The following is a 17,968-nucleotide window of genomic DNA, read 5'->3' on the forward strand; positions in this document are numbered from 1 at the left end:
TCAGAATCTAAATGAAAATCCAGAATTTAAGTAGGAACAAGAAGCAAACAGTGTGGCCTGAGATGAGTGGCTACACTGCAGAATTTGGGATTTCAATATGATTATTTAGGATAAGTTCTCCTTTACTGGAGATTTCTGTGTCAATACCTCTTTCTAACGTCATGGACCAACCTGAAACTGTGGCACTCAGCATTTCACACCCTGAAGTGTGAAAAGCATTACTCTTAGCCACAACACAGTAATAGTTTGGTTTAGAAATGGATAAAATAAATCACAATGCTTAAAAATAAAAATTAAGAGCAGGGAAAATTATGTTGCTGGGACAAAAAGATTTTGGTCGCTGAAGCTGCAAGGGATTCCAGTAATGGGACTGGAATTTTAGCACCACTAAAAAGTATTTTTTGGAATCATATATCAGAAAGCATGGAAATGAACAGCTGGGAGAGATAAAGCACGCTGCTGGAGAGCCAGGCACAACTTCTATCATTTCACTCATTTCCTTCTAATTATTTCTTCCCCACACTGGTCTGCAGCACAGACAGATGGCAAATCCCAAACCAACTCAGTGACGTACAGGTTCACTCACATCACTCACCTAAAGAACATCTGCAGCCAGAGCTGAAGAACCCCTGACAGGAGCTGGGATGGAGCAATAAAAATTGCACAAGACATTTCACAAATAAACCTTCCTCACTCGTCTACTTCTGCCTCCTTTACAAGTTCTTCTACTCTTCCACACATTTTTATAGATGTGGGACTGAATATTTATGAGATGGAAGTGTCCTTCAAAGGCCACATTTAAGGGAACTGCAGAGGTACAGAACACCCAGCCAAGATTTGGTTGGAACGATGGATAAATCTGATAATGTGTCTGTTATTTCTGTCTTACACATCATTGTGAGAAACCACAGACTGCATTTCCTGAGCAGCCTGACCGAAAGAAAAATTATTTATCAATTTATACTTCCTCACCTATGTATCCACTTCTCTCTGCATGTTTCTGTACTCCAAGGGAGTTTTCCACAGCCAGTTTTCTGTCTGTTTTGCTTTGCCAGGGCAGAACAATGTTGCCAGAGCAAGAGCACCAAAATCCATCTTTCCATACTGGCTGTCAAAGCTAAATGATCCCTGGCACTCTGACAACTCCTGTAATTATCCTCATGGGTCAGACAGTTTTCTACTTGACTGGGCTCCTGATTGTCCCTGATTTTATTTAGGCTTTCCTACAGCTATTTTAATAAATTAAAACTACGCAGGTGGGAGAGGAGCTGATGGGATTCTAACTGCATGGCTTCCAGCTGACAGAGGCACAGTGGATTTTTGGGACTTTTTTAGTCACTGAAGGGACATGGTTATGTACATTGGTATCCTGGAAAGCACAGTATTATCTGTCCAAAATTAACAAGTCTCTGATAACTACAAATGGTGTTTGCAGTGTGGCCATTGCTGATGTGGAACACACATTTTTATTTACATGGCTACACAAAATGCACACTGAGTGCTTAATCACAGAGATGCTCATAGGCTTAGGGCATTGATTCAATTTAGGAGGTTGTGATTTGTTCATTTTTGTCCAGACAGAACTTCTGGCTTGAGGTAAATGCTCAGAGTGTACACTGAGAGCAGGAGGTCCTTCAGCACTAAGCACACTTGGAACCATGGAATGGTTTGGGTTGGAAAGGACCTCAAAGCCCATCCAGTGCCACCCCTGCCATGGCAGGGACACCTCCCACTGTCCCAGGCTGCTCCAGCCCCAGTGTCCAGCCTGGCCTTGGGCACTGCCAGGGATCCAGGGATGGAATTCCATCCCAGCCCTGCCCACCCTGCCAAGGAACAATTCCTCATTGCCAAGATCCCATCCAGCCCTGCCCTCTGGCACTGGCAGCCATTCCCTGTCACTGTCATATTTTATGGAAAAATCCCCTTGCCCAGGATTTCTTCTCCTGGGAAGATGAGAAGCCTCAGAGAAAAAACAATATTGTCTTATTTGCTTCTCCCTGTTTTGCTGCTTTGAAATGTGGCTGGAGATTATTTACCAACAGGTTTGATTGGTTCCATGTGAATTGTTTTTACCTAATGACCAATCACCATCAGCTGTGAGGAGTCAGTCACGAGGTTTTCATTATCATTCTTGTTAAGCCTTCTGTCTGTATCCTTCCTCTTTCTTTAATATAGTTTTAGTACAGTACTCTTTTAATATAATATCATAAAAGAATAAATCAGCCTTCTGAGAACATGGAGTCAGATTCTCATCTCTTTCCTCTTCCTGGAGACCCTCACAGACTCAACAATTCCCTGTGTGCTGTCCCTGCATCCCCTGGCCATTGTCTCTCTCCAGCTTTCCTGGGGCTTCTCCAGGCCCTGCAAGGCCGCCCTGAGCTCAGCCCAAAGCTTCTCCTGTGCAGGTGAGCAATGCCAGCTGTGCCAGCCTTTCCTGCCAGCAGAGCTGCTCCATCCCTCTGCCCATCCTGGAGCCTCCTCTGGGCTCTCTGCAGCAGCTCCAGCTCCTCCCTGCGCTGGGGCAGATCCCAGGATAAATCAGGAGGCATCTGATGAAAATGGGCTGAGGGAATCACAGCCTGGGATGGAGGAACCTACTTACAGTGCTGGTTTTAAATATTCTAAAAGCACAGAAAAGAACTTTAGCTGTGCCCCACTTTTGCCGATGCTGGGCTGTAATTTATAAATCAGCACAGTGAGAACCTGCTGATTTTGTATTCAGATTCTATATAATGTTGTAAACTGAATATTTACACCAACACCAAATGTAATCAACGTAATTAGCACAAACAGTAGCTTGCTTAATATTTAGGTTATTAGCATATTTTGAATTAAAACATTATTTCTCCAAAGACATTGTAATCACAATTTTTTATTTTTTTTTCAGAGGCAGGGATTAATGGAATCTTTGAAGTTAATTTTGAAAGCAGCTGCAAGAATGTATTTCCCAAATCCTGTTAATTACCATGCCAGCCATGAGAAGTAATCCCTTTTTTTTTTTTCCTGCAGGAAATGGAAGATTTGATCCAGCATGGTTTATTTACAGGGCTAACTCAGATATGGACAAGGAATTGAATTCAACTCAGCAGAATTAATTTTATGAGTGGAATTGGAACCTCAGTGTGGTACTGTGGAATTTCCCTGAATTGCACGTTGGGTTTTGTTCAGCAAAGGGCGAGGAGAGTAAAATCAACCACAAAAAAACCTTCTCAGAGCACTTGCCAAAAAATGACCTCATTTCTCACTTGGGCATGGGTGATACAGCCCATATCCCCATCACACTGAGGTCTCCTCTTTTTCCACTTCCAAGGTGACCTAAGAGGAATATTTCAATTACATAAAAATTTATTAAGCTGGATGGCATAAATAAAAACTGACTGGTTTTGTTTATCCATTTTATTAATATTTATCTTAAGGTGGTTTCTTTCCTTTTTTTTCCTCCAATTATTTCTTATCTATTGGTAGCATCAGACCTGGCATTACAGTTCCAAAAAGGGCATTTTTGGGCAGGAAACCTGCCTTAAGAACTCCTACTTCCCATTAGAGCCCAATCCAGCCACACCTTCCCATCCCCAAGGCCTCATTTCTTTGGAAACAATTGTTTGCAAGGTCACACAGAAAACAGGAGCACTGAAATTATTCAAGTTAAAAATAACTCTTCAGCAGAGCTGTGTTTAAAATAATCATTGAAATGACGCAGCTAAAAAAATAAATACATATTTCAACTGTTTCTGTTGATCATTTCAGTCGTGTAGTTGATGCCTCTGATCCACAAACAGTTGTACCAAGGCAACCTAAATTATCAGCCTTGGTGCCCTGTGGTGGTGGTTCACAGAGGATGAGGGAAGAGATGAGAATCTTGACTCCATGTTTCAGAAGGCTGATTTATTATTTTATGAAATATATTGTATTAAAAGAAAATTATAAACTATACTAAAGAAAGAAGAAAGGATTTCATCAGTAGACTAGCAAAGAAAGGAAAAGAATGATAATAAAATCTTGTGACTGCTCACAGCCTCGACACAGCTGGCTGTCATTGGTCATCAAGCAAAAACAATTCACATGCTGGGTGAACAATTCTCCAAATCACATTCCAAAGCAGCAAAACATGGAGAAACTGAAGTTTCCCAGCTTCTCAGGAGAAAAGATCCTGGCAAAAGGTTTTTCAGAAAATATGCCTGTGACAGTCCCCTGTGTAGGAAATACAGGCAGGGCACCTGATTGGGAACAAGAGAACTTTGGGATTTGGAAACAGCATTTGGACACAGACAATATCCTGAATATCCTTTCATATCAGCATCCCCAGCTAGGAAAAATGTCCTAAGCCAATTAAGGGGTCAGAGTCCCTGCCTAAGCATAATATAACTGATTATGGAGAGTGGTTTTGTAGCAAAAAATTTACTTTATATTTTATTCTTCCAAGCCCTTCTGAAGTTTTGGGTAATGCAATTTGCTGAGCTCTAAACCCAGCTGTAACTGAGTTTGTCTTCAAGGGCCAGCTTGGATTATTCACAGCAAAAAGCAGCGCTGACAAATTGCTTCATCTCTGATCATATTGGCTGTCATTAATAAAACAGGCTGCTTCTTCCCAGACTGCAAAAATTCTGGTGCTTGGTTTTGTTTTTTTTTTTCTGTTGGCATGTTTTTTATTTCCAGTTGTACAATTAAAAAGAAAAAAGAAAATCTGTTCTTACTTCCCTGCTGTTTCCCTACATATTTCAGAGTAAAACAGGTATTATCACAGTCAGCTAGACTGCTCTAGTAACTGGGCCAGCCAGGATTTTCCAAAAATATTAATTATGGCAGTTCCTAGCCACCATGCAGAGGAACTTTCTGCCTTCAGCCTTGGGCAAAGCCTTTGATTTCCAAGACAAGAGCAAGACCAAGTGGCAGGGATGTTTCTGCATCCGTGACTCCACTGCTGCACCCAGCCCAGGGAGTCGGTCTGGTCCCAGAGAGGGGCTCAGAGCAGCCCCAGCTTTTGGGATTTCTGCTGCTCAGAATGACCCCAAGGAAAGTTGGAAAGTCTCTTTTCCCAGCCTGGCGCTCGAAGAAGGAGTCAGAGCTCTTCATTTCTCAGTCTCAAGGTTGTTTATTGTTCCTTATCTATAAAATATTTTCTCCTGTCCAGCTGAGGTCCCTTCAGCAGGACAGTCCAGGCACTCTGCCTGCCCCCAGGGCAGTGTTGTGTCTTTATACTAAAAACTACGTGTACAATGTTTACAATGACTTTCTAATACCTATCACCTATGTTAGACAGTGAGCTCCTACTCTAAATCAATCTAAAAGTGACAACATCACAGCAGAAGATGGAGGCCAAGAAGAAGAAGGAGAATGTGGGAACCCAGGACACCCCTCTGGCTGTCCAGGATGGCCAAGACCCCTGCCAGGGGGCTCAGAGACCCTGGCACAGAGCCCAAAACACCTGTGGACTATGACCCATGGAGCAAATTACCAACCTTAGATGAAGATCAGCAAGCCACAACAGTTTAGGTAGAATAATAGTGAATTTACCACAGGGTGGAAAAGTAGATTTTGGAGATTTTTGGTATGGAGGTTCAGGGGGCAAGATGGAGGGATCTGGACATGTCCAGCCTTTCTCCTTCTTCTTCTTGGCCTCCATCCTCTGCTGTGATGTTGGCACTTTCAGATTGGTTTGGAGTAGAAGCTCACTGTCTAACATAGGTGATAGGCATTGGAAGTAATTGTAAACATTGTACACGTAGTTTTTAGTATAAAGACATAACACTGCCCTGGGGGCAGGCAGAGTGCCTGGACTGTCCTGCTGGACGGACCTCAGCTGGACAGGAGAAAATTTTTTACAGATAAAATACAATAAACAGCCTTGAGACCAAGAAATTAAAAGCCCACACTCCTTCTTCAAGTGCCAGGCTGAGAAAAGCGACTTTCAAACTCTTCTCGATGTCATTCTGACAAGCTAAAGAGCCCAACAGGAGGACATGCTCAGATTCCTCAATATTATCCCCTGAACCACCATTCTAAAAACCCCAAAATCTCCTTTTTCACCCCGTGATAAATTCACTATCATTCTACTTAAACTGTCATGGCTTGCTGATCTTCATCTAAGGTTGGTAATTTGCTCCATGGGTCATAATCAAACCCACAGGGGCATCTTGGGCTCTGTGCCAGGGTCTCTGAGCCCCTGGCAGGGTCTGGGCTGCTCAGCACAGCCAGAGGGGTGTCCTGGGTTCTGACACCCCTAAACCATCTGCTGCGATGGCAGGAACTTCTCCAGGGTCACTCCAGCACCAGGGAATCTCTGGATGGAGAGTGTGCCCAGCCTTGGCAGCACAGCCTTGCCCAGGGGGATGACACAAGGCTGGCACCCCTGGCTCCATGCCACGGGCACATCCCTGCCAGGGAACGCAGGATGGGCTGCTGGAGCTGCCATTGACGTGGGGCATTGCTCAACAGAGGATCTGTCCAGCACTGCTCCCATCTGGATGGGGAATGACCTGCTGAGAGCTGTGGAGGAGCTGCTTTGTTAAGGGGGGGATGTGGTTGAGAGCAGAGCTCTTGGCACTGGGAGCAAAAACCACAGCCAAGGGATTAGAAAGAAATCTGCCACAGTGAAAGGAAAATGGGCAGGGTGAGGCACAAGGTCACCTTGATGGCCACAAATCAGGGACAGAGATCAAATAAGCTCACATGTAGCAAGCAGAAGACAAGTCAGGTCACTGCCTCTGTCCAAGGGATGGACAGAAAATTGGGATTTTCACAAATCAGAAGCTCTGAGGACCCAGCAGCTGCTCAGGGAAATTGTTGCTGCGATCCATTTCACTGCTAACAGCAGCAGAGAAGATAAGAAAGCAATTTTCACAGAAAAGCTGTAAGAGTTGCCAGGTTCCCTGGCCCCAGCAGACAGACCAGGTTACCTGCCCTAGGAATAAATCCATCCCTGTGAGGGTGGGGAGACCCTGGCACTGTCTGGCCAGAGAATCTGTGGATGTCCCATCCCTGGAAGTGCCCAAGGACAAGTGGGACAGGGTTTGGAGCAACCTGGGATAGTGAAAGCTGTCCCTGCCCATGGCAGGGTTGGAACAAGAAGATCTTTAAGGTCTTTTCCAACCCAAACCATTCTGTGATTCTATAAACTGTGTTTTCCAATTCAAGTACAATGAAAACTTGCAAGTTTTCTTTCTGTGATTCTATAAACTGTGTCTTCCAATTCAAGTTCAATGAAAATTTTGAAGTTTCTCCATGTAGCCCTCTTTCATTCTGTCTTCAGTCTCACATTTTGAGCCAAGCTCCATTCTGCACTTTGTGCCTTGCATATGAAATAAAAGAAAAAGCAATTTCACCTCATTCACACATGAACATGGCAAAACATCCTGCAATGCCATTAAAAAGGGCCCTTAGGTGCTCCTACAAGAACAGCCCTGCTTTTTGGTAATAGTTTCCCATACTTATCCTGTGACTAGAGAGAACATACTTTCCTTACAAGTTCCATGCAGAAAGCAGATTTAGATCCATCTGTGCTGCCTGACACACTGCAGTCAGACAAAAACATTTATTAAAGATTTACATGGCATGACTGCAAAAGCTATTGCTACAATTCGGGTAATTTGCAATTTAGGTTCTCTAAAATTCACAATATTACAGTAGAAGCTTTGCTACCAATGTTCCCACACCTGCAGATCCATCCCCAAAGTCCAATTCCAGGACAGAAGAGCACAAAGCTTCTGATCCACAGACGGAATACAAAGCAAAGCTCAGAATAAAAGCCCCGTGAGAAAGAGAGGATCTCCTGTAATCTGTCCTGAGAGGTTCATTCAGCTTCCTTTGGGTGTTAATGCTCTCCAGTAGCTTGCAAAATATGCTGAAGGAAAGAAGTGATAACTAGCCAAGTCTGACTGGCAAATTAAAATTGGCATCAAGCTGGCCTGCCTTAGGCATTTGGCTGCCCTGCTTAAACTGCAGCACATGTGTGCTGGCACATGCACTCCCAAATGTGCCAAGCCAACAATATGTTTGCTCTCTTCCAGGGGTGTGTATCTGTCAGCTCTGACTGCAGCAGTGATAAGTGTGAAGCAGCCATGAAGCCACACAGCTCCTTTTCCCTCCTATGTCATCTGCCTGCCCAGCCATCCTTCCTCCTCCTCCTTCCCATCAACTTAATGCTTCTAATTTCTGCAGTTTATCCTCTGACCTCACATTTTATAAGTACTCTTTTAGAATTCCAAGAAACAGATTTCCATGTTGTTCACATTTCCTCCTGGAACTCTACAGTAAAAAGTTCAAATAAAAGTCATTATTCAGAGCGTTTCCATTAATGTTAAAATTATGTGCTTTACAGTCAACATGCAGAGTATTCAGCATTTTAATACAAGAGTAATTTAATGCTGGCTATAGCAAAGAAAAGCCTTTTTCCTCCAAGGGAAAAAGAGAAAGAAAGATCCCCAAGAGAAAAAAGAACACCATTTCTTGAAACATTAAGGCTAGAGAATGAAAATCACTACTATTCAAATGGAGAACTTGTGATTTTGTAAGGGTTATTTTTCTGCCTCTGTACCCTCTCACCTAAACTTGGACTTCAGCCTTTTAAAATGTGTTTTCACATTTATCTAGGCATTGTACCCTGATATTCACCTGGCAAACCAACCTCACCCTACTGCCTGGTGAGGCAAACACTCCATGGGAAAATGCTCTGATGTCTGTGGAAACCATTCTCACAAACCACTGCTCTTCCTTCATGTCCTGAGTGTCACTAGAAAAAGATCTAATATTCTCAAAATCCTCCAGAAATCACTGATCTATTAATTTTTGCTTCATCTGCTGTTTCACACCTGCATTTGGGGAAAAGGCTGTTCAGACTGTGGTACCTGCTGGGTAACCAGGCTGATTTTGTTGGTCACAGTGGACACATGGAGACGCAAAATCATCCCCAGATATTAGCAGGGGGTGCTGTCAGCTTCCCAACACTCTGCCCAGGGATTTTAAAGCTGTGAAGACCCCAAGTCTTCTTTTAAGATCTCTTCCAGCCCCCGATTCACTCCAGAAGAGCCTGTGAACTCTTCTCAAGCCGATTTAGCAGGATTTGTCCTATTTCTAGGGTCAGTCCTGGTCAGAGCTGGCTTGGGCATTTCTGAACTACGATTCCTAGGAAAGGTGCACCCAAAATCCCTACAAATCCACCCACAGCAGTGTGTGCAGCCAGGCAGGATCCCCAAAGGGATCTCTCTCTTTTACCTTTAGGAGATTCCTGTTGTGCAGTGATCCAACATGAACCTCCACAGCCCTGCTCACTCCTCCCAAGTTTAAACCATCATAACCTGCCCACATTTCAGGTTTCTCTGGTTCTGCTGCTGCAGCTTTCCACTTCTGCTGGCACTACTCAGTAGCTGTGGCCCCACAACCCACCAAGAATCCAAGTGCCAGCCAAGAAACACCAGGTGAGGCTGTGACAAAGCAGCTCAGAGCTTTCTGTCAGGCATTTGGGCACTCAGACTCAATGGTAAAGATATTAAATACACACCTCCAAACTGTCTGGCAGAGCTAGAGTCTGTTTCCAAGATTTGATGCCACCCTTCTCAGCAGCTCCTTGTCTCAGCCCAGGATCTCTGAGGGCTCCAAGGTCAGACAGAAGGACACCAGATTGTGAAATTTTTTTACTTTCTTCTTTTTCTTTTTGCTTCTTACTTTCATCTCTTACAAAGGAGCTCTCTAACATCATTCTGTCTGCTGTTACAGCACTCACAGTGTCAGCTACACCACTGGTTAAGGTCACATTTCATGCACTCCAGACTAAGGTGATAATGCAAGAACATTCAGTGTCTATAAAGTAATACTTTTCTCTTGAAGAGGAAAGACAGTTCAGCTGTAACTAATATTCAAGTCATGTAGGCAGACAATTTTCATTTCTTTTCTGACTAAACTTGTGCTTCTCCCTCCAAATTCCATGTTAGTGCAGAAATAAGGCTTTTTCCCTCTTGGTATGAGCTGATGAGGTGAGACAGCACCAGCCCAAGCCCTGCTCTGGGTGACACTTGCCCAATTTACCTCTAAGCAGCCATGGAGAGTGGGGATAAACTGTGACCCCAAATCCTGTCATTTATAATATTTCACAACTGATTTCCTTTGCTGTTGCTTGCCATTTATCTTCCTAACAAGACTAATGTTTATAGTCTGTCTCCCACCTCTTTTTTGTAAGACAACTAGAGATTGGTTTTCTGAATTAAAATTATAGGACAAAGTTAAAAAGGGATTATTTATGATTTGACCCAGTTTATAGGTATGTACTGTGGTTTTTTGTTATTTAGAAACCAATACCCAAACAACTGAAGAAACAGAAGACGTTTCCTTAGAAAAGAGGAGGAATGCATGTTTAATCTCCATGAGAAGACCCTGTGCCTCGCAGAGAACGTGGCACGTGGCTCAGGGAATTTAGGGCTCTGTTGCCAAGTGAGAGGCTGAAGGAAGGAATTGCTTTCCCCATCCTCTTCAGCCAGTGGGCTGTCTCAGGACTGACATACCCAGTGTTTAGCCCACTCTATTACAAGCTCTTCCATAGCAGAGTTAGAGGCAAAACATGCAAACACATTTTCCAAACCATCCCTACAAAAAAATTGAGACAGACAAAAGCAAATGGCAGTTTGGAAATCAATATTTTATTCAAATTAAAAAAAAAAAAAAACAACAACAACAAAAAAACCCAGAAACCTTTAAAGGAAATGGCACTGCTGTTCTTGCTGAAGTTAATGCTACTTCACATTTCATCACTAGCATGATCTAGATAATGTAATAACTGTTGGATGATGACTCCTATAAGCTTGCCAATTCATTACAAATTTAGGGATATTGGACAGGAAACTAATATTCCTTTGCAACCTGAAATTATATTGTACTGTCAAGTCCTGCAGCATGAAGATTGGACTAAGTTACTCTTTTACAAGGAAACATGATACCAAAGCACACTATTAGAGCTAAATGTCCTTTTTTAGTGTGTTGCCTGAATCTGTTGGCATTCTATACATGGCAAGAAAACCCGTGAGCTTCTGCCAGTGTCATCAAATTAAGATCAATTTCCAACATCACTTCTAAGTGCTATTTTAGAAGATGCTTGATCCCACTGAAACCACACTGATGGAAAGAGTAGGCAAAGTGACAGATGTAAAACTTATTGTTCTCCCTTCTTCCTCCTCTTTTGAGCTGCAATTTACCACTCAGCTAATAAATAGATGCGAGTTAAAATTAAAAACTGATGTTCATGTGCTTATCGATCCCACCCCCATCCTGGAACAGCTGCACAATTTCCTCCTCCTCCTCTCTGCCATGTTCTTGCTGGGGTTTTTAGAGCTGCACAGTTTCTGTACCCACTGTGGGTATGATAAGGGAAATAATTAACAATTGGGGTCATGGCAATATCTGAAAAATGCAACCAGAAGGGCCCCCCAAGGTGAGGGGCTGGCTCAGACACCCACCAGGGCTGGAAACACCAGAGCAGAGAACTGGAGCTCCTCTACACAAATATGGTGTGTCCTTCCCTTAAAACAGCAGTTCTCTGGTCTAGTGCCATCAGGATTAGGGCTGTATAATCCTCCCTTGTGTTTATGGGGTTCCAAGATGCTAAATACCATTTCAATGGAATGGTTTCAAGGGAATTCAGGAGAACAGCCCAGGGAGAACTCCAGTTTTACCATTTAACCACCTGAAGCAGACACAGTTCCAGCCAAAAACCTCCACTGACACCTAACATTGCACACATTGCCTGTCCTTCTCCAACAGCCTCCTGCTGAACACACTGCCCAGAGGGACAGGGACATGCTTCAGGCTCTCCCTCAAGAAAAGGACACACTTTGGGCTGTGGGACATACCCAAACCGTGGGGTATCGCTTGTCTGGAAGGCTGCCTTGCTGATGGGTGTATTACAGACACACCTCAGGCACTGGTGAAGCTCCTTTTTCAGACAAACATCTTTAACCCCACAGTTATCCCATGTCAGCACCTCTGCTGAGCTGGCTGCTTGGACACCTCTGTGAGATGCAAAGCTGTGTTTGGTGTCAGGTACAAACAGGCGATGTGCGTAGTTGCAAATGCGAAATGTGTGGACCCCGACAATGGGAGAGCTGTGAATTCTAACGATAACTGAGGAGAATAAAGCATGGAAAAGGGCCTTTGAACCTATCTGTTGTTTGCAATTAACCCTGGTTGATTTAGGAGCATTGGAATTAAAGTGTTAAAGATGTTGCTTTTTGCCTGCATTTAATAATTACCTTTTGAAGTATAATTTTAGAATATTACTTGTATCCTTGAAACTATAGCTTTGGAATATATATAAAGGAAATATGCTTATCTCATGCCTTACTGAAGCAGAGAAAAACAGCTTGAGAAAGGAAGATGAACATCACCTCAAGGGTTTATGGTTTCAACCAAAGGGAAACTGGACCGCCACCATCTGGGATCCTCCTTTTGAGATACATCCTGAGAAACTAAGATCACAATAGTGTACAGAATCATGATGTAATAATTTGGAATAAAAATTGCTGATGAGTAAAAAAATTGGAAATAGAAACTGCTGAAAAAGCTGATGGGTACCCCTATAAATACCTGTAACCATCAATTGTCGGTGTGCAGTGTGAGGGAAAACTTCCCCCACTGTGCCCAGCGCTGTATTGCTCATACTTTACCATATTAAATAATAAATTGATCGCTGCTTGAATATTGGCCTAGTCAAGCTTCTTATTCATAACACCTCCCAGTGAGGGTGGTGTGAGCTCCAGGGCAAAGATTCAGCTGTCCAGGCTGCAGAGCAGAGCTGCATGACCCACCAGGACAGCTCATCCCCTGCACCTCCCAGTTACAGACACACAAACACCCTCCATGAGCCTTTTGAAGGTGGGCACAGCACAGCAGGGGCTACAGGATTCCAAAGCCACCCTAAGCCAAAAGGAAAGAGCCTGGTGTGGCTCAAATAAATAAAAATTCAGTGTTCTTTGCTTTCAAAGCCTGACCAAAAATTCCACATTTCAAGATCAAGTCCCCAACTCTTCACCTCCCCAACTAAGAGTCAGACCCTTCCAGCTCTCCGAATTTCACGCGCCTGGTTGCCTGACACCTGTTTGCAAAGGAAAGCCAGAATGTTCTTGCTGCTGTCTGGTCAGCAGGCTGGCTCTCAAGGATAAAAGGCTGCTGGCACAAAGCACACACCACCCACAGGGTGCACATCAGCACCCTGGCAATCAGGGCTGCACTTCACTCACACTGCACTAGGCTCTTCCAGGGCAGGCTCTTCAATCACAGGTGCCTCAGGCAATCAAAAAGAGATTTCCCAAATGGCTCTCCTGAAGTCTCACACCTAAATAAGATGTGTTAAAGCTGAGTTGTCCCCTACACCAGCAACACCACTCTAACCCTTTTAAAAAGGAACTAAATGCTTCCAAGGCAATCTCTGCTGGAGACTCCTCATCCCTGAGCACTGGAGCAGCACCCAGGGCTGTGACACCACATTGTTCAATGTGCTGAGCTCTCCTTCCTGAGCCCAGAGCTGATTCCTGATGACAAGCACAAGCATTCCCCACAGGAGCAAACATGATAAAAATGTCTGTGTGACTGAATGCTTCTTGTGAAGCCTCAGGGCAGGGGAATACCAGGACCCAACATCACCTGCAACGTGTCAGGGTGGTTAAATGAGTGACCAGATGACAGGAGTCCCTGTGCTGAATGGAGTTTGTGCCAGATTGAGTCCAGAGGCTCACCGGTACAACTCTAAATTAAGATTTGGCACTGCTCTGTGGGCACATCACCCAAGATCTCTTCCCCAGCTGAGCCTGTGGGACTGGAGATCTTTAATGGAAGCCAGGCTGCCTCTCATGGCTGCTCATTGACAGCAGCTGATATTTTTCAGCACAGCTCCCCTCTCCAGGCTCATTAAAAACAACAGAGAACAGCCACAGACCTACAGAAAAGGCTCCCCAGATATCTGAGAACAGACTTTCACAGCTGAAGATGCATTTCAATGCACACTGACATTCCCAAGGAATTCCCATCCATGTCTGCCACCAAACCAGGCAGCAGGAAGGATAAATCACAATTTTCAAAGGCACCAGGTCACCTCTTTCACCTCACATTCCCAATGGCTACTTACAGGGCCAAAATTCTGCAGAACGAACTCATTAAACACATTTTCAGACAAATACTGCAAGAAAGCAATGTCATGTTCTTTCTGCAGAAAAGGTCCTTATCCTTCTTGGAAAAAATATAAGCTAGCAGCTAGAAAATAGAAATGTACTACAGGTAGATGAATAACTGCTTCCTTTTCAGCTTTTTCCTCCAGGAGACTGGTGATCACAAAATGGACCTTAAAAATCATCTTGTTCCATCCCTTGCCATGGGCAAGGACACCTCCCACCATCCCAGGTTGCTCAGAGCCACATCCAACCTCTCCCTGAGCACTTCCAGGGATCCAGGGCAGCCACAGGTGCTCTGCACCACCTGTTGAGAGCCTCATCACACTCATAAATCACCCTCATCACTGCCCATAGACAGGAAAGAAGTTAATTTTACTGAAAATGAGAATTCATGCAAAGTCTCAGTAAATAACTCAGGGAGATGAAAGCTCTTTTCTGAGATTTCTGTGACATTTCCAGTGCTGCTCAAATCCAGGCAATTGGTAACATAAAGCAAGAAAAAAAAAAACACCTTCCCACCCTTCCAACACTGCTGTATGTGGGATATGCTATTGAAGGCTCTAATTTGGCCTCTTTTCAATCACCCCATCCATAGATTATTTCTTTAGCAGATTAAGCCAAAAGTAAAAATATCTTTCAATTACAGCATTGCAAGATAAAACCACTGAGACCCCCCAACAGCAAACAGTTACCCAAGAGCTTCCTTTCTGCTCAGGGTGTTTTTTGCCTCATTTTTGCAGTGAGATGGTTCGGGGTGGTGTAGTTGCTCTCCTCTGCCTTTTGGGGAAGAGCTGACAGCAAGAACGGCAGGGAGGCTTTTCTTCACTGGAGCTGAGGGTGATTAACTCCCTGGTTTTGTCAGGGGAATGACAGCAACACTGAAGACAGTGCTCAGTGTCACAGGCACAGGATGCAGCTCTGCACCAGGGAAACATCTCCCAGCTCCAGGGGTTTGCTCTGTCAGGCACCAACAAATGCACTGGGAATAAAGAACCCCAGTGCTGGTAGCAGGGAGGATCTTTATCTTCACTGTGTCTCTTCAAATCCAAAAGGCAATCAGTCTAATTCAAATTATAAGCAAATACAACCAGCAAAAAGCTGGAACAAGAATGCCTCATATAGTTATAGCAGCACCACCCAAGCATCACTCCTGTCCATGAGATTTCCCCCTAAATTATAAATTTAAAGTAAATTTTAGTGCTGCTGCATCTCACAGCACACTTCAGCCAACTTGGGCAGCAAAGTCACAGTGGCTGAAACAAAAAAAAAAGGCAACAAAACCCCAAACCAACACTGCAGGAACTCCGGCCATGTGATAGAAATACAGGCAGCAGCAGAGGAGAGGATTCTTAGGAAGAGATCCCTGCAGGCAGCAGAGATGAGGATTTCCTCTGCTCTCCCCACCTGGCATGACCTGAAAGCCAAAATGTGAGGAGCTGCTCCTCACAAATCCCTGCACCACAGCCCGGGCTGCTCCTGCTTTTCATCTCTGCTTTGCACCTCCAGGGCTGTGTGTAACACCTGCACAGCAGAGAGTCGCAGCTCATCCCGCATCACTCTCAATTCTGCTTCTAAAAAAAGGAAAATCCCATTTGTTAATGGAGTAGCAGGTGTTTTGTAACAAACAGCCTCCAAAAATAGGTGCTGGGTTTCAGGTACCTCTGCTGATTCCTAAAGAATGAGCTGAGCTGGAGAATGTGCGATCTCTCAGCTGAACCTAAAGAGTTCGTTCCGTCTAACAATACATTTGACTAAAAAAAATTCTGGTTTGAACTTTTCCACTGCAGAGAAAAAACAAACAGAAAGAAAAAGGCAAGCAGAGAACCCCACAAGTACAAAATTCCAGCTTATTTATTTACAAGGGTACAAGTGATCCTTACATGTTTGGCACTATTTACATTTTTTCGCCTCGATTGTAATCCCTCTCAGGACGCTACTTACAAAGTTTACATCAACACCCAACCAAAACCAGGGCGGTTTTTTCCATGAGCTCCAGCGGGCAACTTTCCCACAACTCAACTAAACCCTCTCTTATACACAGGAAAGCGCCGGGTAGGTATAAAAAACAATCGCGGATTTGTAATTAGAACTCCAGAGGGCAAACCCCCACCTTGCCTCACGCTCTGCAGGTGCGCGCACACCTGTGGGGATGCGCCGAATGGGAGATGTTGAGACCCCCTCAGGGGACCTCCGCAGCGTCCCCAGCCCGGGATGCCCGCAGTGTGGTGACACTGATCCTGTGTCCTGCCCTACCCCCCGTTCCCGCTCAGCCCGGCTCACCTCGCTCATGTCGCGACAGTGTCCCAGTGTGACAGTGGCAGCGGCACCGCCGGCGCTCAACGCTCCCGCCGCGCCCGCGACGCGCCCGTTAAGAAGCGGCGCCGCGCGCCCGGCCCGGCCCGCGCCGGCCAATCAGCGCAGCGCGCGCGCGGGCCCCACCCAATCCCCGCGCTCCCCGCCATCCCGAGAGCGCGCGGCGCCCCCTGGCGGCCCTCAGAGCCCTCACGGCCGGCAGCGCTCCCCGCGTCCTCCTCCTCCTCCTCATCCTCCTCTTATTTTCCTTCTTTTCTTCCTCCTTTTCCTCCTTTTCTTCCTCCTTTTCCTCGTCTTCCTACTCCTCCTCCTTCCCCTCCGCTCTTCCCCGAGTGCCCGGCACCATGCGCGCCTCTCTGGGGTGGCTTCAGGCTTCCCCACAGAGGAGAGCCACGAACTCCAGGTGTGCTGGACGCAGCCTGGCAATAGGGAATTATTGCGGCAGATTGGATGAATAAATTAAATGGGGAACTTTTTTTTCTTTTTTCTTACAGTGAGAATGGTGAGGCAGTGGAACAGGCTGGCCAGGGAGGTTGTGGATGGTTCAAAAGGTTCTTACAATAAAGGTAACTCCAGTAGTTGCTTTATTTATACCCTGCCATTTATGCTGTGTGATGGCACCACATTTTAGTTTTGAGGTAACCCTTTCTCTGTCAGCCTTTCTGGGCCATGGCAATCCCTCAATTTAAAGGTGCCTCAACCTGGCAGTGTTCAAAGCCAGGTGGGAGCCTTGAGCAGCCTGGAAGGGTGGAAGGTGTCCCATGGCAGAGGGTTTGGGGCGAGATGATCTTTAAAATCCTTTTCTAACTCCTTAATGTCCTGTGATCCTTTAAACCAGGCATAGAATCTCTGCTCTCCTCCCCCCTGCCTTTCCTCTCTGTCTCATCAGTCTTGCTGCCATTCCTGTTCCAACTTACAGCATTTTTTCCAGAGATACACAGAAAACAGCCCTTTCTATCATTTCTCTGAATGGTTAATTAAAGCAGGAATTTGGGATGTGTGCTGTTGTGCTCCAGCATCCGTCTTTTGATGGAGCACAATCGCTATATTTGGCAATACACACTCAGATGCTCTGACTCACGTATCTGTGAAGAAATATAGGTTCAGTTAGCTCTGGGAATGCACTTAACTCCCTCAAATTTTTCTCAAATCAATAAGAAAAGTTAAAGTATTATATTGGAGAGCCCAAGAAGCTTGACAAGCCCTCCCACTTCCAGGGACTACCTTGCAGCAGCCTCATCTCTTCGCCAATATCTGTCTTCAGGGCCAGTATTAATAGAGGCAGGGAAATAAATTTGATGAGAAATCACATTTTCCCTTGGAGCTGGAGAGGCAGGAGGGGCTGGGCTCCTTCATCTGAGGATGAGGAGGCTCCACAGGCAGTGGAACCAGGGGTGTGTATCCTGGGAATATTTTAGGGATGCTGGCCAAATGTGTAGGGATGGGATCAGGACAGCTGGAGCTGAATTTGGCAAGGGATGTGAAAAATAATACGGGCTTCTACAAGT

At 45.0% G+C, this 17,968-nt stretch overlaps 1 protein-coding gene across 1 annotated transcript in view; it reads right to left on the bottom strand.

Annotated features, from left to right (window-relative positions):
* The window catches only part of PCP4 (Purkinje cell protein 4), a 54,388-nt gene extending 37,860 nt beyond the window's left edge, over positions 1-16,528 (bottom strand). Inside the window, exon 1 of the mRNA XM_054290037.1 lies at positions 16,428-16,528. Coding sequence (XP_054146012.1) covers positions 16,428-16,436 — 9 coding nt within the window. The 5' untranslated portion in view covers positions 16,437-16,528. The remainder of the gene's footprint in view (positions 1-16,427) is intronic.
* Positions 16,529-17,968: the final 1,440 nt, after the last annotated feature.

Source organism: Melozone crissalis, unplaced genomic scaffold (assembly GCF_028551555.1).
Source record: "Melozone crissalis strain CALT ecotype California unplaced genomic scaffold, PUWL_Pcris_2 ptg000075l_1, whole genome shotgun sequence".
Lineage (NCBI taxonomy): Eukaryota > Metazoa > Chordata > Aves > Passeriformes > Passerellidae > Melozone > Melozone crissalis.